Source organism: Vicugna pacos, chromosome 19 (genome assembly GCF_048564905.1).
Source record: "Vicugna pacos chromosome 19, VicPac4, whole genome shotgun sequence".
Taxonomy (NCBI): Eukaryota; Metazoa; Chordata; class Mammalia; order Artiodactyla; family Camelidae; genus Vicugna; species Vicugna pacos.
Window position 1 is genome coordinate 25,871,163 of NC_133005.1, and position 20,267 is coordinate 25,891,429.

At 39.2% G+C, this 20,267-nt stretch overlaps 1 protein-coding gene across 3 annotated transcripts in view; it reads right to left on the bottom strand.

Annotated features, from left to right (window-relative positions):
* The window catches only part of PIGU (phosphatidylinositol glycan anchor biosynthesis class U), a 99,066-nt gene that overhangs the window by 36,253 nt on the left and 42,546 nt on the right, over positions 1-20,267 (bottom strand). For all 3 annotated transcript variants that reach the window (XM_072944058.1, XM_006202628.3, XM_072944059.1), the window contains 2 exons: positions 15,700-15,809; positions 13,377-13,477 (listed from right to left, as the gene is read on the bottom strand). In XM_072944058.1, the coding sequence (XP_072800159.1) occupies positions 13,377-13,477; positions 15,700-15,809 (211 nt within the window). The remainder of the gene's footprint in view (positions 1-13,376; positions 13,478-15,699; positions 15,810-20,267) is intronic.

The following is a 20,267-nucleotide window of genomic DNA, read 5'->3' on the forward strand; positions in this document are numbered from 1 at the left end:
CTGCCCAAATAATCACTTGCCAAATGTCTCCTGGTGCACAAGGTGCTATGCAAACTCACAGAGTCAGAGCTTCGTGGTTTGATTTCCGATGAGGAAAACCCAGGAACTCAAAACCATTTACCTTCCGCAAACTGAGACACCACTGGTATATTTCTTATAAAAATTTTCAGACCCAGAAAAACTTAACAAAATTTCAGCCCAAAGATGAATAAAAGGATCAAGTCTACTAACATCCACGTCCTATTTAACTTACCAATTGATAATGCCTACAATTATTGTTTATGCTGTTCAGAGCTGTGAAATCTATCCCTTTGGTTGTTGCAACACCCCACCACTATTTTTATAACACCCCTTCCTTATGTACTGCCTTCAGGTCACATGTTTATTACTTTTTCAAATTAAAATAAATTAATTTTTATTGAGATGTACCCATCCCCTAATGGATGTAAAATGGACCACTATGAGATTGTTAAACATGATGTTATAAGGAATTTTCAATGATATGGAAAGATGTTTATAACATTCTATTAACTGAAGATTATAGAAGAGATACATACTATAATTTCTTTTTTGAAAAAATGCATAAATACATTTAAAAAAAATGACGAAAAGGCTAGGCCACAAATTTCACAGTGGTTTCCTCTGAGTGGTTGGATTATGGATGATTTTTCATTTTTGCTTCTCTGTATTTTCTAAACTTTCTATAATGAACACGCTTTGTTTTTGTCATAAGAAAAAACTGATCTCTTTTTTAAAAAACCACGTAGCAATTCCATTTCAGATGGTTTAAGACAATAAAGTACCCTAAAATCAATGCTAGAGAAAACTCAGTTTACAGAAGATTTTAAAGTGGCCCACAGATCAGTAGAGTTCAGTTGCTGGTCTCAGGCTGGTATCTACAATGATAATGTTTCATTAAATAACAGTGCTCATGGTCACTTTTACTAGTGTGAGGTCAACTTCTACTGAAAACAAAAGACATACTCTCAATGGTATTTCATAAAAGGAGGAATAATTCACTCCACTCGGTCCAAGGAATTTTACCCTCTCCCAGCCTAGCTCCAAGAAACAAACAGAAGATGTTCCATAGGACTTTCTGCCCACCAAAGTGGTCTATACACAGTGGTTTGACTTATAATTTTTAGATTTTATGATGGCATGAAAGTGATACATATTCAGTGGAAATCATACTTCAGATTTTAAATTTTGGTCTTTTCCCAGGCTAGCAATATGCAGTGTATCCTCTCTCGTGATGCTGGGAAGCAGTGGCAGGCCAGCCATGCGACTGTGGCGTTAAACAGCCGATACACTAACAACCATTCGGTATCTGTACAACTATTCTGTTTTTCACCTTCAGTACAGATTCAATAAATTACATGAAATATTCAACACTTTATTATAAAATAGGCTTTGTGTTAGATGACTGCCCAACTATAGGCCAGCGTAAGTGTTCTGAGCACATTTAAGGTAGCCTAGGCTAAGCTAAGCTGTGATGTTCAGTAGGTTAGGTGTATTAAATGCAGTTCTGACTTGGGATATTTTCAACCTACAGTGGGTTTACTGGGATATAACCCCATCATAAGTCGAGGAAGAGCTGTACTTGAAACATCTAAGAGCCATCTTGGAAGAAGGAGGGTTAGGAATGTGACTACTTCATAGCAGAGTAAGTACAGAGGAAAGAACTTTTAGTGCTCCATTCCTCAAACCAAGGAAACTCACCAGCTAGAAACAATCCCTGGTTGAAAGAAAGTGGAAGGAAGGCAGAGAAAGGAGGAAGCTGGAAGTAAAAGACCAAGGACAGAGCTCCATGGGATGGACCATTTCACTATGTGGATCAGTTCCAGGCATGACGTCCCGTACCCAGGGTACTCATAAATATGACTGAGCAGGGAGAGATCATGCCCAGCCAAGCTGTGCTACCAGCAGAGGCACACCCAGAACCAGGTCAGCTCTGAGATAGGGAAATGGCAGTGGTGGGAAAGGTGCTATTAGAGCCCAGCAGCTAGGGTGGGCTCAGGATTCCTTGAGTTGGCCAAAATTTTGAATGATGTTTTGTGGGAAACCAACAAAGAGGGGAAAAGCTGGAAAGAACTTTTAAATTTCACATTGTTTTCTACAGAGATTGGTGGTGGAAGTGAGAAGAGGCCCATGTGTCTGTTAACAAAAGAGGAACAATGTTCCAACTTCATCCACTCTTACAAATATGGTGAAAACAGACACATGAGTTTCACCTCTCTCTCCCCTAGGAGATGCCAGGGAGTGAAATAAACAAAGCCACCTCCTGCCCTAATTGCCCGAGATCAGTAATTACTTGTCTGGAGCAGCTAACTATAAGGCCCAAGGGAGAAGAAGTGGCTCAAAGCTAAGGAAGGGACTTGTGAGTTTTAGAATACTTGCTCCCAAGATCAGGAAGGAACACTGCAGCTATTCTCCAACCCTCCAGTTCCCAGCCTCCTCCACCGGTCACCACGCCCTTCTGATCCGCCCCTGGAACATCCATCACTGCAGTTCTTACTCTCATCATTTCTCACCAGGAGTTTTAAGCAGCCTCTCCCTTCTCCTCCTCCCATTCAGTCCATCCTCTACAGAAGTACCAGAAGGATCTTTCTAAAAGACAGTTTAGATTGTGGCAAGCCTCTTTAAAGACTTCTGATGGTTCTATTTTATCTATCTGATTAAGTCCGAACTCCAATGGCAAACAAGACCCTTCACTATTTGGGTCTTGTTTCTCCAGCTTCACCTCTTGCCACTCCCCTAAACATGCTTTGTCTTCCAGGTACACTGGACCATTCCCCAGTTTCTGAAAACATCACACCCTTTCATTTGTCTGTCTGTTCCCAGGCTATTTCTAAGCTGTCCTTCCCTGTCCTCCTTCTAGAAAAGGCCTGTCTTTCAGCAGCCAGTTGAAATGTTACTTTCTCTGTGAGGGCTAAGCAGAGATGACAATAATAGTTGATGATACCTAACATTTATTGGTCACTTACTAGGTGCCAAAACAGTGTCTAACTTAAAAAAAAAAGTCCCCAGTAAAAATCAAAACCACCTAGTGAAAGCTCTATTCATTTTTTAGGTGAAGGAACCAAGACACAGAAACAAAAAGGTTAAGTAATGTATCGTTTTAAGTAACGGAATCACTCATCTGATTCCAGTGCCCATTTTCTTCATTCAGTACTGACACTCTCTTCTAATACTTGTTAATATTTCTCTCTTTCTCCTCATTTGTCTGTGAGTTTCTCAAGGGCAATAAACCTCTCTTAACTTTAACTCTCCAGCACCTAGCAGTGCCTGGCACATGTGACAAATGAATGAATATCATTCAGTAATACAACTAAAATTTTTTTCAAAAATTCAAGCATATTAAAGGAAACTACTGTTCTTTTACTGTTTTTTTTTAAATTGAGATATAATTGACATATAATATTACAGTAGTTTCAGATGTATAACATGATTTGATGTTTGTATATACTGTGAGATGATCACCACAATAAGTCTAGTTGAAACCAATGTTCTTGAGGAAAGAAAACTTATGAAGTATAAAATACAGAGTCATGAAACACGGGCAAAGCAGAAAAGGAATCTGACTCCTGAATAACACAGAGCCTGCGAAATAGCAGTTGAGGACCTGTGGCAGGAGGTTGGCACAGAGAATGCTCTGTGGAGTAAACTATCAGGTGGCTGATGCCTATGGTCTGGGGGCAGAAACATGGTGCTGCAACAGGCAGGAGCGTGGTGTGTGGGATGCTGGGGCAGGTGTGGATGGGACACAAGCACAGTCTGAGAAAAAGTGAGGGGGAGTATGGAGGCACAAAAGAGACTCAGACAGGGCTGATAATGTTCTTTAAAAGAGGCAAGAAGAATGGGTTAGGAAGGCAGGAGGATGGTATGTGCTTGGGGTGGGGTCAGGGAAGATAAAAGGAAAAGATGTCTTCAAATGTTTTAGACAAACTGTGCAATAAGTAAACATTTCTGGAGTGCCTGCTCTATGCCAAGCCTGTGCTGGGTGCGGGAGTCTGGTGACTCAGAGTCTCTGTCCTCAGAGAGCTCCCAGTAAACAATGACAAAATATGGGAGGAAAGTACGAAGTATTCCTAGCCTGTCAGGGGAAGCTGACACCTGAGTTTTGAACACTGATTAGGTGAGGCCAGGCCTGGCAGTCCAAGGGAGCAGCAGGTGTACAGGCAGAAGGGCGAGAGAAAGAATGGTGTGCTGGGGGTGGAGGGGTGGGGACTGTAATTAGCTCAACATGGCACAAACAGACAGTTGGAAGGAGTGACTGGAAGAGGGTACAAAGGAGCTTTTGTGGATGTTGGAAACATCCTATTTCTTAATCTCATCATTTTGTGAAAATTCATTGAACTGTACCCTAATGATTTGTACACTTTTCTGTATATATGTTACACTTCAACAAAAAGCTATAATCTAAAAAAAGTCTCAGCAAGCAAGTAGGTAGGGGTCAGATCATGGAAAGCTTAGCTTGCACAACCATTCAGAAACATCCACCTACAAGCCTAGACATGACATCTCAAGTAATGCCTGAAATGGCAGCCTCATCTGGGCAAGAGCTAGGGCATCTCACTTCTTTAACCAGGAGGAATGATACTGAGACTGTGAATTTTATCAAAACATTTATAATCTACCGTTTATCTGCTAGAATGGCCCAGATACTCAGAAACTAGGTTTTCTGTACAAGCTCTCGTCTTTGGCCCTATCGTAAGAATATTAAAATAAATCAGTCAAATACATATGTGCACTGGCTATAGTATCAGGGAATTACATTATCTACCCGATCTGGCTTTGAATATGTTTTCCAACTCTCTACTTGTGTCAGCATGGGGGCCAAAACAAGCCTGGGCAAGACCTGGGGTAACACTCTGCCTCCAGGGTCTACACCTTGAAGTGATCTGGGCCTAGCTGGCATAACTACAGGACAGAGGAGGAATGTAGGTGAGGTGGGGCTGCAGGGGCTGGTTCAGGATATGGAATTCAAGTAGAATGAGCAGAGACTGGGTCACAGATAGTGACCTGTACCAGGAGGACAGGTGGTGGAATAGACTGGGATGTGGTCAAAAGGGCTGAGGTTCCACAGCACACTCAGAAGAGGAAGCTGCACTAGGGCCTGACCAACCAGCAAGACTACTGGGCGGGAAGAGAGACTGGCGCCTGGCCCAACATACTATATTCTTTCCCCGGTGTCCTTTTAACAGCTCAGGCTTTTTCAGAGTAGTTCATCCATATCAATGATGATGATGATAATTCACTGAGCGCTCACATAGAACATAAGCACTTTACATGCATTAAGTCATTTAGTCCTTCCAATAACTCCATGAAGTGAGTACTATTACTATCCCCATTTTACAGATAAGTAAACTGAAGGACAGAGGTTATTTGCTCAGGGTCATATGAGTAATAGAATTTGAACTCAGGCAGTTTCATTCCAGAGCCCCCAGTCTTTAACTGCATCACTATGCCATCTCCTTGATCTCGGTCTATGGCTATACCATAAAAATCACAATAAACAGAGCAACTACCTGTTGAGTGGGTTTTGCTAAGGAATCATGCTAAGCATTTTGTGCTTCTTGTTTTCCTTCCACTGATCCATATCGAAGATCTTATCTCTGTGATCAAACTGAAGCCCTGGAGGTTGTGTGATTTGCCCCAGGCTACAGAGCTGGCAACTAGAACTAGCAGGTTTTGAAGTTGGGTTGATCTGACAAAACCCCAGTCTGCTTCATCCCAGGGTCCTTGGGTCCCTGGGTCTTTGGGTCCTCTAAGACTCTCTTCACGGGTAGGGCTCGACCCCAGAGGAACCTCATGGAAGTGATGGGCTCATCGGGCCTCAAAATCACCACTATTCTGTGTTATTCCAGGGCTGGACTCCAGGAAAAGAACCTCTCATTTTAACCTTCTCTCGGTGTCCCCAGAAGGTTCAGGAAGACCCTGTCAGTCCTGAGGAATCTTTTAAGTAGGAGGATATTATTAAGAGGAACAATCAGCACTACCATTTAGCACATGCCCCCACGATATGCTAAGTATTTTACAAGTACCATCTCATTCGTTCTTTACATTCACTCTGCAGTGGGGACTGTTTCAATCCCTATGTTACAGATAAGGAAACTGAGGCCCAGGGCAGTTCAGTGACTTGCTTAAGGTTAGTACTGCCTGGAAATGATGGAGGTCGGATTAGCTACCAGATCTGTCTGACATCAGAGCAGCCTGAGCTCCTACTCTGGATTACTTCTGATAGCCCTGATCTTTCTTTTTCCTTGGGAAGCAAGTCCTGTCACATGGGCCTCTTCTGATGGAATAAGGAGAATTGGAAGGGTCCTTAGGTGGCAAATCTCAAGAACCTCTAGTTTGGAGTTTCTCCTTGTTGACAAACGTCAACAATGAACAAGGAGAAGTACCTATTAACATATGTCTGTTTTCTTTTTTTGAAGTCTAATGAAGATGACTTCACAGGAATGGAGTATTTTAATTAGCTCACGGAAAGGCAGAGTACTCCTTCACCAAAGCCTCAACCTTTGAAGTGAAACCCAAGCTGCTCCACTAAACTAACATCAACCCTGCCCACAGACCTGAGTTTCCTGGCCAACACCCCAAGAAGGACATCACAATACAATGGCCTGGGCCTTGTCCTGGCCTGCGGCTGTCAGTGTGGCCCAGGCAACCGTGGGCTGCCACAAAGGAAGCCAAGGGAGGGCAAGTAGAAGGAATCAAGGGGACAAAGCAAATGAGGCCACTCCCTTGGGGGACATCTGCTCCATGGAAATGTGGAGAGAGAGTTGTCAAGTTTACTTCCCCTCTTCCTATCTTCTTATTAGTCAAGTTAATTTATTTTAAATTATGTAGTGACTGAAGAAGCTTTGGGGAAAAAACAGCTATGAGGAAGAAATAAAAATTACCTATGAACTTACTCTACAGAAACAAGTACTACTCTTTTGGAATCTATTTTCTGTTTTTGTTGTTGTGTTAACATAGTTGAGATTATATTTTATTAAAATATATAATTTCGTATTCAGCTTTAAAAAAATAAATGTATTCTCACGTAACATGATTATTTTCAAATATACAGATGGATAAACTGTATTTTCTTAAACTACATGGGCAAATGATGTTTTACTTAGCCATTCCCCTCTATTTGGAAGTACTTTCCAATTTTCCCAATTATTCAAAATAATACTGCAATTAATGACTTTGCATCATAAAGCTTGGTCTTGCATTGCATTAGGGTAGATTTATTAAATATCTACTTACGTGGTACAAATATGAAATGTAGAACTATATCTTACAGATTTTATAACTGAATTAACTTTGCATATACTGTTAATAGGCATTACTAATACACTCAAAGAGTTAGAATAGTACAGAGACCTAACTAAAATGGAATTCTTCAAATATTTTAACAGATTAGAAATGTTACTTATGATGGTCTCTATTTACTGCTGCCAACAATAGAAAATAACTTAAGATTCCAGCAAAAGGGAAAGCCTGGGACCCCATGACAAATATACCTGAGGAATGAAAGTATGGTGATAGAAAATTTTACTTCTCATTTCATATGTTTGAATTTCTTTTATTTTTATCAAGTACTTGAACTACTAAAATTTTTAAAAATTAAATTTAGATTGAAAGAAACTAACAAATGTGTGACCAATGTCATACATGATTCATAAAAAATAAGTAATAAAAGTAATATAAAACTGTGTATATAACATTATAAAAATGTTTATAAGTTCACTTGACAGAAATCTGGAGTGACATAGCCTTTCCATTGACTTACAGGGTCTTATGAAAGATGTTTTTTAAATGGCACACTTTACATTTCTGTGTGAGACTCCCATTGCACACACCTCAGAGGGCATGTCTTCAGTCTTTCTACTTTTGCACTTAGCTATTTTAAAGGTGACATTTCCAAAGGCCAGTGCTCAGTCCTTCTGCCAGGCTGCAGCATATAGGCCTTACTTTAATGGACACCAGGCACCTTGATAAGTGAGTCTACCTGAGCTCGACACTCTGGAAACAGGAACTGAGGCAGGACTCACAGACATCAAAGAGTCTCCACTATTTCAAAGTTGTTATTGAGAAAATGACCACAATCTTCAGAACATGAGAATTTAGGTTATGCAATATCTAATCATTTCAAGTAACTTGATAATAAGTTAAACTAGACAGTCTACAGAAAGACCACCTATGTCCACTCCAAGAGAAGCAATGTCTTATGAAGACCTAAGTCACTACCATGTGCCCTCTAGAAAAGATAAGTATACTCTAAGTAAAAGGTTATGTACACATTTTGATTATTTCCTGAGTGTGCAACTATTTAGCCACAATATAGGGAAATAAGTACTCTCATACACTTCTTATGGGAGTATAAATTGGTAAAACTCTTGAAGGCAATTCAGTGATATATTTCAGAAATCCTAAAGAAAATAAACACCCCATGACACAATAATTCTATTTATAGAACTTTATGGTAAGAAATCAACTGAACATGGGTATGAAAGTTACTATATATAGAAAATTAACTGTAGTATTATTTAAATAGATGAAAACAGGGAACTTATTTAAATATTATAATAGAAGTTGGTTAAAGAATTTCTATATATTCATCAATGCACTGGAATAGTATGCAGCCATTAAAAATGACAGACTAAATGTTTATTGATATTTGTGGCAGGCTGTATTCTTGGCCCCAATTCTCTACCCTTCTCTGTGTCCATGCTCTTGGCCATGTAATTTTGAAGTGCCCTACCATGTGGACAAGATGGAAATACCCAGCCCAGAGCTCAGCCATGTGTTATGTTTTGGTCAATGGGATGTTAGCACACGTGATGCAACCAGAAACTTCAAAAGTGCATGCTTGATTGGGCTGCTCATAGTTGCACCTCTGCCAACACTATCAGAAGAGCATACCTAAATTAGTCCCCTGGTCCTTGAGGATAACAGACATGTGGAGAAGAGCCCAGCCTAGATTAGCCAACTACAGCCAGCCATTGATGCATGAATGAGCCCTGATGAAATCAACACACTGCCTAGCCACATTCAGCCTAGATCAGCTGACACAAAGCTGACTTACAGATGTATAAGCTAAGTAGATGCTTATTGTTGCTTTAGGCCACTGAGCTTTAGAGTGAATTGTCAAATAACATTTTTGTGGCAATAGTTAATTGATACAACATTTAAAAGTCTGAAAGAAAAATGGGGGGGAAAATCTGGAAATATATACTTCCAATGCAATAGACTTCTAGTGAAAAACGGTGGATTAATCACATTTATATCATCTCCCTCTCCAAAAACCTCATTAAAAGGACAATAGAGCGTTAAAACTAGTATGAAATCACAATAAACAGGAGAGGTGATTATAGCAAAATAAATTAATGCAATAGTGGAAACATTAAAAGCAGGGAAGAGGGATAAACGACTAAGTTATATGGAAGAAATTATAGCCCAATGGCCTGCAAACAGGAATACCAATAGAAGTCAGGCCAACTCACCCCACACAACTGAGAAATTCAGCACCTTGAAGACATCAGATATTAGGGAAGGTGGGGGTAAGATACAGAGATGAAAATCAGGCTGAAAGTTTGTATACCAACCAGCCAGAACCCCAGGTCTCATCTCAACTATGTGCAGCCAGGTGACTACCCCTATATACCTTATCCCTCTAACTTTCTACTCCATCCTCAGAGACTGTAGTTCTGAAGAAAATTAACTAAAGAGGCACAGGCCTAGGGATACAACGCACAGTAATGGGCTGAGGAGAAGTGTGAGCTGAAGAGTAACGAGATTACATAAAATCTATACATTGCCATCAGCCACCCCTTGTTCCTGCTGTCACAACTCCAGCAGCTGGTTACATGAACCTCCTGCCCCACTGCCACTGTAACTCTGCTACCCTTAGGCAGGAAATTGGAGGATTCCTCTCTGAAAAAACTAAATATTTTCAGAGGAAAAGAAAACCTATAAATGATGACATTTAGGGATACCTCCCCAGAAAGGGTCAGCCTGCTGCCTGATCTCCCTACAGTGAGAATGATCCATCAAGTCCTGCCCATGCACAGAGTCATAAATCAACATGTCAGTGCCTTGGTCCTAAATCATAAGCAGACAACCAAGGATTAGCATAAATAAGAGAAAATCCTCCCATACTAAAGACAAGGCCCAAAACAAATAGAAAAAGGGGGGGGGGGGGCTGCCAGGGAATCCAGGAAGACAAAGAGATTATGCTTGTAATAGGTGGAAACTGAAAACAAAAACAAAAACAAAAGAACTCAGAGGGATAAGAGAGGATATTGTCATGATAAAATAATAATGATGCTTCAAAGAAATGACTGGAGACCAAGAAAGAACTTGAAAGTATAAAATGAAACTTAAAAATTCAATACAAAAGTTGGAAGATAAAAACAAAGAACTATTCCATAAAAACTAGAGGAAGTAAGTAAAAATGCTGTGGGAAAAAATCATTAGAAAAATAAAATATGCAAATTTGATCAATCAAAAAAAGTCCAATATCCAAGAGACATCCCAAACAAGAGGACACAAAAAACAGAGCAGAGATCTGAAAAATAGTACAGGAATATTTTTCCGAACTTAAGGACACTAGTCTCTTATTGAAAGGGCCTACCAAGTGCACAGCATAATGAATTTAAAAAAGATCCATGTCGAGACATAGCATCATGAAATTTCAAAACGCTGAGGAGAAAAAGGAGATCCTAAAATCTTCCAGAAAAAAAAAATTAGGTTACATATAATGGCATCAAACTGTCCAATAGCAACCAGGATGCTAGAAGCAATGCCTTCAAATTTCTGAAGGAAAAGTTTTTCCAGTCTAGAATTCTATACCTTGCCCCCACTATTAATTTGGTGCTAAATTAGAACAAGGACAGTTTTCATACGTGGAAAGACTCAAAATATGTATCTCATGCACCCTTTTTTAGAAGACTACTAGAGGAAGTGCTTCAGCAAAACTGAGGGAAAAAAACAATAAAGCAAAAGGGAATGCAGGAAAGAAGGGATACAACACAAGAGAATTATAAAGGGGAGTTCTAGCATGATAGCTTTGCATCAGGACCAGGTAACAACCAGGACAGACTGGCAGAGGATGAAAGATGTGTGAGGCAGGTCTCCAGAAAAATAATGGAACCAATAGACTATCTGATATATTTAAGCATTATTTAGATACTTCAGACATACTTAGTTTTACTGAACTCTGCAGATACTGTGTTTTTTACAGATTGAAGTTCTGTGGCAACCTTGCGTCAATTAAGTCTCTCAGCCATTTTTTCAGCAACATTTGCTCACTTCAGGACTCTGTGTCATATTTTGGTAATTCTTGAAATATTTCAAACTTTTTCATTATCATTTCTCTGCTTTGATAATCTGCAATTAGTGATCTTTGATGTTACTACTGTAATTGTTTTGGGACACCACATGCCCGTATACGATGGTGAGCTTAACTGATAAATGTTGGGCCTGTTCTGACTGCTCCACCGACCAGCAGTTCCCCTCTCTCTCCCTCGCCTCAGGCCTCCCTATTCCCTGAGACACAGCAATACTGAAATTAGGCCAGTTAATAATCCTACAATGGCCTCTAAGTGTTCAAGCCAAAGACTTGCACGTCTCTCACTTTAAATCAAAAGCTAGAAGTAATTAAGCTTAGTGAGGAAGGCACATCAAAAACTGAGACAGGCCGAAAGCTAGCCCTCTCACCTGTTAGCCAAGTTGTGAATGAAAAAGTAAGGTTCTCGAATGAAATTAAAAGTGCTTCTCCAGTAGCACATGAATGGTAAGAAAGTGAAACAGCTTTATTGCTGATGTGGAGAAAGTTTTAGAATGGTCTGGAGAGATCAAACCAGCTACAACATTCCCTTAAACCAAAGCCTCATCCAGAGCCAGGCCCAACTCTCTCCATTTCTATGATGGCCGAGAGAGGTGAGGAAGATGCAGAAGAAAAGTCTGAAGCTAGCAGAGGTTGTTTCACAAGGTTTAAGGAGAGAAGCCATCTCCACAATGTAAAAGTACAAGGTGAAGCAACAAGTGCTGATGTAGAAGCTACAGCAAGTTACCCAGAAGGTAATTAATGAAGATGGCTACACTACACCCAGATTTTCAATGTAGACGAAACAGCCTTCTACTAGAAGAAGATGCCATCTAGGACGTTCATAGTTAGAAAGGAGAAGTCAATGCCTGGCTTCAAAGCTTCAAAGGACAGGCAGATTCTCTTGTTAGGGGCTAATTTTTTGGCAATAAAATATTTTAAATTAAGCTATATACATTTTTAAAAACGTAATTCTATTGCATACTTAACACACTACAGTATAGTGTAAACATAGCTTTTATATGCACTGGGAAACCAAAAAATTCATGTGACTCGCTTTTATTGCAATATTTGCTTTACTGCTGTGGTCTGGAACCAAACCCACAATATCTCTGAGGTATGTGTGTATTAGTGGGTACTTGACAGATCTAGCAGAGCAACTGAGGGAAAAAACAGTGATTAGTACAAAAAGACTAGGCAAAAAACAAACAAGCAAAAAAAGATAATTATTAACTCTGGGAAAAATTATAGGTTGCACAAGAAAGAAAAAGTAACCACAGTTACTACTTTGTCCAGCAGTGAATAAAGCATATAGTGTCATAAAATATAGGTACTGACTACTGATTCAATCATAACTGTGATGTAACTTCTTTAGGAAAACTAGGTAAAGGGGAAGTGAAGATACTGGTACAAAAGAGCCAAATCTTTATCTCCTGTAATGACAATGCAATAGATAATGTCTAAAACTTATAATTCATGAAACAGCAATATGAGGTCTATTTAGAAAGATGGAAATAAATACTAGCAAAAGCCAGAAAGCAGTTTCTTCAAAGAAGTTGAACTAGGGGTGGGAAGACAGAGGCAGAAGGCTGTTGTTCTCATTAAGTAAGTCCTTTAGAAGTTTTTTGCTTTTTGTTTAAACTATGTTAACAGTGACTTTCTGAGTGGTAGTTTTTCAGGATGTTTCAATTAATTTTTTTCCCTTGGCTTATCTAAATTTTCTATAATAGTCTTATATTACTTGTGTAATTCTTTTAAATGTTTTTTTAATTAATTTGTTGTATTATTTATTTATTTATTTATTTATTCATTCATTCATTCATTCATTTATTTATTTTGGCAGAGGGGAGATAGTTCGGTTTTATAATTTACTTTTAGAGGAGGTACTGAGGATTGAACCCAGGGCCTCATGCATGCTAAGGGTATTGAGCTATACCCTCCCCAGCTAAATGTTTTTAAGTGTTACATTGTTTTTGTTTTTGTTTTTATTTTTTAATCTACAGCATAAAATCCTACAAAAATCAGGGACTGAGCTTTGTACTTTCCTTCAGGGCCTTACCTTTTATCGTGGTCAAAATGAAGAAAGCAATGAGGGCGTTGTTGATGGCGCAGGTAGACTTGGCAACACAAGACAAGACCGTGTAGGGATTTAAGAGATAGCTGGAAAAACACACATATTTGGCATTAGTAATCCTGGTCAAAGGAACAGGGAGTCCTGGCCACCACAGCCAGGAAGTTCAAGAGGTTTACTAAAAGCATACTCAAGGGAAGGCAACTTCTTGCTTAGAAATGAGTTCTCCTATGTAAAAGAGAATGGAATGGGGTTGGGGTCAATGAGGAAAAGGCACTGAATATTCACTGTTTGTTCTATGCCATGTGTTATATGGAAAACTGTCATATTTCATCATCACAGAGAACATATGAACCAGTGATAACATTACTCCCATTCTGCAGATAAGAACCTGAGACTCAGCAGTTAAGTAACTAGCCCAAGGGTTTATAAGCTAACAAATATATTCAAAATCAGGTCTTTCTGGCTCTAAAGCCTATGTTCTTTCTATCACTTCAGACTTCAAAATGATAAAAATTCTACCACTTACCACAGAGCCATATATTTTAGGAATGGATACAGTTGTCTCTGAAGACCGGGAAAGTACTTTTTCCTCAATCAGTTTCCTAGGCTCTGACACAAGCTACCCAGGTTCAAGAGGTGAGAACAGTTTAAATCTACCCCTCTTGGTAGTCAGGCTGTATTTACCAAGCCAGACCCAAGGACAGAATAAGTACCTGCTGAATTCAACAAGCTAGGTGCCATAGAACTTCTCAGGACAACCTGAACTTCTACTGGGAAGGAAGTAAGCTGAAACATTTAGTCTTTTCCTGAGGTGGGAAGGAACGGACTAAGAAAATGAATTTGAAATGCTGAGTAGGAAAACCTTATACAGTCACAAGAGATTATTATTTTTACTTATTTTTATCCTGCTTCCACAAAAGATTTGAAGCATCTCAAATGAGAATAGATAAGAAATAATAGCAAAATTAAAACAGAAATAAAGAATCAAGACCAGGGAAAACATAAATAAAAGGAAAAAATGAAAGTCAGGGAAAGAAGACCAAATGGGCTTCTACAGCACTGTAATAATCAGCTCTAAATCTGGCTCTGAGTTTCCTGGCAGACAAAGTGAAAAGGGAGACCAGTTACATAATTCTGATTATCAGATAGGAAGAAACATACCAGTGTCTCAGGGAGAGATTATAATTATTATTCACAAATAAAGACCTTAAATTCAATACCTCCCAGGGCTGTAAGATTAGCAGTTCTAAAGCCAAAGCCCAGAAATCGTCGGTGTTTTTTTTTTCAGCAATTACAGACAGGCTTGTTACACAACCTTTAAAGAAATGGTTGCTGCTATTACAAAACTACCCCCAGGAGACATCTGAGTCCATAAGGGATTCATAATGTTGCCAAACCTCTGGTTCTCCCACCAATATTTCTGAAATACATAGATATGAACTGATACCTCAAATTTGTTTGATGGGAGGAGAAAAAAAACCTAAATTCTAAATAGCAGGTGATGTTCAAGAAGCAGCCACATAGCCAACTATCTGGAATACTAAATAGGAGAGTCACACACAAGGCAGAGGGTTGAATAAACTGTCCTCATAAGGCCCCTTTTAAATCTGAAGTTCTAAGGTCATGTTTTTCCATGAGGAAACTTGTCTCTCTTGTTTACTGTGTATCCTTAGAAACTAGGATATTATTAATATTTAATGACTATTAGTTGACTGAATAATTATTCACATTTGCCTATCTGAGGAATATAAACGGGAATAATCTAAAATAATTAAAATTATGGGCAGTACTAAGTACTCCGAGAGAATTCTTTCATAGAGCCTCAGTAAGATCCACTCTCCCATACTGGTCACCCAGCTGGGATGGGTCTGTTTGGCACTTGACTTCAGTTTTCTGAACCACAAATAGGGGACTAAATTGTAGATGAAAACACAGGTGTTGCTCAAAACAACAGCTACATAAACATCAGAATTTTATTCAATCTATGTATCACAACTGAAGAAACTTTATTTATTTATTTCCAGAAACACTGGTTACAAGTAGGCTGGAGCCCAGATCAGCATCGAGTGAAAAAGCATTTGTGAAGGGTTGATTGTGCATGTGGCTGTTTGAGGCTTTGTCCCAAAAGAGACAGAATGGCTCTGTCTCTTTTCCTGGCCAAAGTCCCAGTTGTGCAACAGAACTATAGCAAATACTTGATGACTAAGACTGCAAATCTCCAAAAATACAGCAAACAACATGAGAAAGTCTCATCAGGTTTTCCTCACATTCGCTGGCACTGAGCCCTGTTCTGTCAGAGAATACTTACAACAGGGCCACTTTCAGAGGGATGTAGCGCATTTCCATAGGGGTACGGATGAGTTCGGCCACATCTGGGGCATACTGGTCTAGTTCCAGGAGGAGCTTCTGCTTTTTAAACTGGAAAAAAAAGACAAAACACATGAAACAAACAAATTAGTTCCCACTGCTTTTAGGATGAAGACAGAAGTCCTTCCATGGCCCGCATGGCCAGCCTAGCCTGGCCCTACCTCCCCAGGTTCATCTCACACCTGCCCCCTGGCACCTCTCACTTTCTGGGCCCAAGCATCATGAATATGCCACACCCTTCCTGCTCCCAGGTCTTTGCATTTAACCTGGAACAACTTCTTCGTTTCTCTCCCTAGTTAACTCCCACGTAGTCTTTAGATCTCAGTTAAATTATCACTTCCTCAGGAAGGCACACTCTCCCCTGACTGTAAAATCTCCCTACTATATGCATTCTTTCATAACACTGTTTACAGTTAGAACTTTTTTATTTATTGATGTGACTGACTAATATCTTTCTTCCTCACTGGACTATGAGTTCCATGAGGGCAGGGACCATGTTTATTTGCCAATACCTGGCACAGTGGGCAAACAATAAGTATCTGTTCAATGGCTAAATGAATGACTGAATAGTAAAGCAAAGTTTTTAGCGATTTTGAGGAGTTATCATCAGTGCCCTAAGGATTCCAAAGTTCCATCAGCAAAGCGAAATAAATTCATGCAAAATGGAATGATCCCCCAAATGTCACAGTGTCCGGAGTTTTCTTCTGAGCTCTCCTGTTTCAAGTTTCTGACTTCCGCAGAGGAAGTGGGGAATGATCATGATGAAGAGGAGGAGGAGGGCTGGGTGTGGCTGGGCAGCCGGTAAGAGGGAGTGAGATGGGGGTGGAAAGCTCTTGCCTTCCCCTTTGTATGTCCCAACAAATTCATGGGTGTGTTCCAAATGAAAAAAAGTTAGGCAACCCTATAAGCAAACGTGGGTCAGACAACAGATGGAAAAAGCCTCCGAACCCAAAATGGGTAGCCCTGCTGATTTAACGATCTTATTTAGAAAGTATAAAATCAATGCTGCAACCTATTATAAAACAGAGCAATTCAGAGAAGCCAAAGTAGTGTGTGATTAAAGATTTAATGATGAAAAATGCAGACAGAAACAGAATACATACTGCATTGCACCATTTAGATAAAGTTAAAAGCATGCAAAATAATACTGGATGTTTTTAGGAATATTTACAAATGTAGTACAAGTTAAGACCATGTGTGGGAATGATAAACACTAAATTCAGAACAGTGGGAACTGCTGAGACAAGGACTAAAGAGATGAAAGTATCAGAGAGAAGCAATTATATGTAAGATGTTTAATTTTTTTAAGCTGAAATAGGTTCACAGTATATATTATTCTTATATATGTTTGCATGTCTTAGGTATTTCAGAATTTTTTAAATTTTAAAATAAAAAAAATAATAAAAGAGCCATTTTTCAGTTCAAAAGAAAATCCAGGAGTAGAGGTAACCCCAGATTTCTTGCCTAGGTTTAGGCAGAGATTTAATCAGAAAGCCTGAATAAACTTCAAAAGCCTCCCTTTGATCACCTCTGAGAGTCCAAGTTAAGCAGTGGGAATTATCATCAGTAAGATTTATGCTGCCATTCACAGCTGGAGTTATTTAATTAAAAGGGTAAAATATAAACTAAGGTGCTTTTATCAGAGAGAAGGGGGCTGGCTCAGCAAACAAAGCACTTAATGAGGACAGCTGCAGCAGCGGCAGGACAGGGGCCCCACTGGATAGGGGGTTCTGGAGTTCTACCACAAAAGGAAGACCGCCTGGAGGGTGTGAGCTCCACAAAGGCAGCTGTTAAAAGGGAACAAGGAGTTCACCCAGGAGCAGCCGGAGAGACAGGTGGGAATGTAGACCCATTCCCAGGCTGGAAGCCAGCCAGCAGGACTACAGTAAGAGATGGAGGCAGCTAAACAGGGATGTATAGACCCTGGACAAAGGTGAATTGTGCCAAGAAGGAAAGAAGAAGACTTCTTTGTAATCCCAATCTTTCAAAATACTTTAAAACAGAAATTTTATGAAACGAGAGTCTCCAGGAGAGGGCAGTCAGGTCAGCAGTCCCCAGATTCTCTGCTACGCCTCTTTTTGTCTCCTCCAGTCTCATCAGCATTGCTGCCACTATGCCTGACCTCATAGGCTCAGGATTGGCTTAGACCCCCTAAGCACCAACAAAATCCCTTTTAAAAATCCCCATGCATCCAGTTAGAGGCAGGAAAGTGGCTAAAAATCTAAGGAAAATCAAACACACACATACACACACACCAAGAAATTAGGAGAAGTATAAAAATAAATGAGGTAGTGAAGTACAATTTAAAAGCCAAAGATATTTCTTGATATATTCAGCAGTTATGACAAAGATGACATTTAAGGCTAGCACAGGAGAGGTTAAAAGTGATCTAAAAGGTGATTACCTGGACGTGTGTTACCTTTGTGATCATTAATCAGTTTGTACACAGATGTTTGTATGCTTTTCCGTATGTATGTTACATTTTAGCAGAACTTTTTGAATTAAAAAAAAAAATCTCCAGGGTGGGGTTTTCCTTCCTTTTTACCCACTACTCCATGCAGCCATTTCCTTGTCCCCTGCAAGGTATGGTTTCACAAATTCTCCTACTCCAAATGAGCTTTTTCTAATCACTAAAACTGTGTCTACACCCATTTGCATCGCCAAAACCTATAATACTGATGAGGGGAGGTTAGGGAGTGAATACTCCACCCCCACTGCATCTCCAAGTGTTAGCCTCAACACATTCCAAATTCAGGAGCCTGTTCTCCAAGTTCACAACCCTCTAAGCACATTAAGGGGATACAGGTTTTCATCACTCCCTATCAAACCACCTGCAGCTTTCTGACATGAATTCTGAGTTCCAACTAGGAAGCACAATCTCAGCAAAGGACAGACTAGACTAATGTGGCTTTTTTCAAGTAAGGTAGATGTAAAATGTTACGAGAATCAATTGGTCACAATCAATCAGCATTCATACTCCACATGCTAACAGTTGGAGATGGGGGTGGGGATGGAGTCGGCCCTCTCTGCACCATAGTTTCCCAGGATGCATTTGGGTGTAGACAGTTTCCTTACCAGAGATAAAAAGTCTCAAATCCCAGCAAGACTAAATACTTCCAGACTCTATGTTATGGGCTCATTCTGACAATGGGAAAGATTTGGGAAAAGATGTGTTCATAGTCTATCCAAATTAACAGTAATATATTAGTATTAACAAAATCTGCCATTTAGAATGAGTTAATTTTTGACACAATGTAAATAAAACTCTCATTCTGACCAAGAAACTTAATGTTCTAGTGGGCTGAATTCTGAGGATGGAGAACAAAATTATTCCAAATTTTTATTCAGTTGGTGATAATAGAATGTCTTGGTGTGCTAAAAAAAAAAAAACAGGGTATTGACAACCACTCATTTGGTTTTCTCTCTCCCTCTTTAAATCACACAAAGAAAAAAGAACATAAAAATCTCTATACGGTTCCATATAAACTCAGAAATAACTAAGAAATGAATTAAAATTATTGGTGCTCTAAACGAAATATATCTCTTCTATTGACATTGAAGCCTGACTTTGGTAAGAAACTCAGTGAAACCCAGTTTCATTACTTCCCCATAAGCTTCTTCCCCCATTAAAAATTGTTTTAATTGGAGTATATGAGAGTTGATCAAAAGAAAAAATAGGAATACATATGATGGTAGCATCCATAATCAACTTTCATTAAAAAGCATTCCAGTTTTACATTTTGGTTGAAAAGATCTGACCGTGTTCTTAACTGAAAGCTACCAACCCTCCCTTAGATATTCATATATATCTCACTCACACACACACAAACACACACACACACACACACACACACACACTGGTGGGCAGAGACATGGATCTATTTTTTCCTCCAGTGTTTTATATTAAAAACTTTCAAACTACAGAAAAGTTGAGAGAATAATTCAATAAAACACCTAGATCCACCAACTGTTAACATTTTGCTACATTTTCTTTATCTCTACACACATACACACACACACAATTTTTTTCCCCAACCATTTGAAAGTAAGTTGCAGATGTCATGATCCTTCACCTCTAAATATTTTAGCATATAACTTCAAAGAACAAAGGTTGGAGTTTACATATACAATCTATCTTGGGGAAAGAAAATAACCACTGCTATTTTATCTCTGAATTCCTCTGCTTATGAACATCATGATCAGTTATTTCATCTCTCACCTTCCAGGGAATCCTGTTAAAGCATTTTACCTCAGCCCCTAAAATTTTCTTTTCTTTTCTAGCTTTCTTGAAACAAAATTGACATATAACACTGTGTAGGTTTAAGATGTACATGATGCCTTGATATATGTATATATTGCAAAATATTTACTACAATAAGGTTAGTTATCACATCCATACACCTAAAATAATTACCTGTGTGTGTGTGTGTGTGTGGTGAGAGTATTTAAGATTCACCCTCTTAGCAACTTCCAAGTATATAATACAATATTGTTAACTAGAGTTACTAT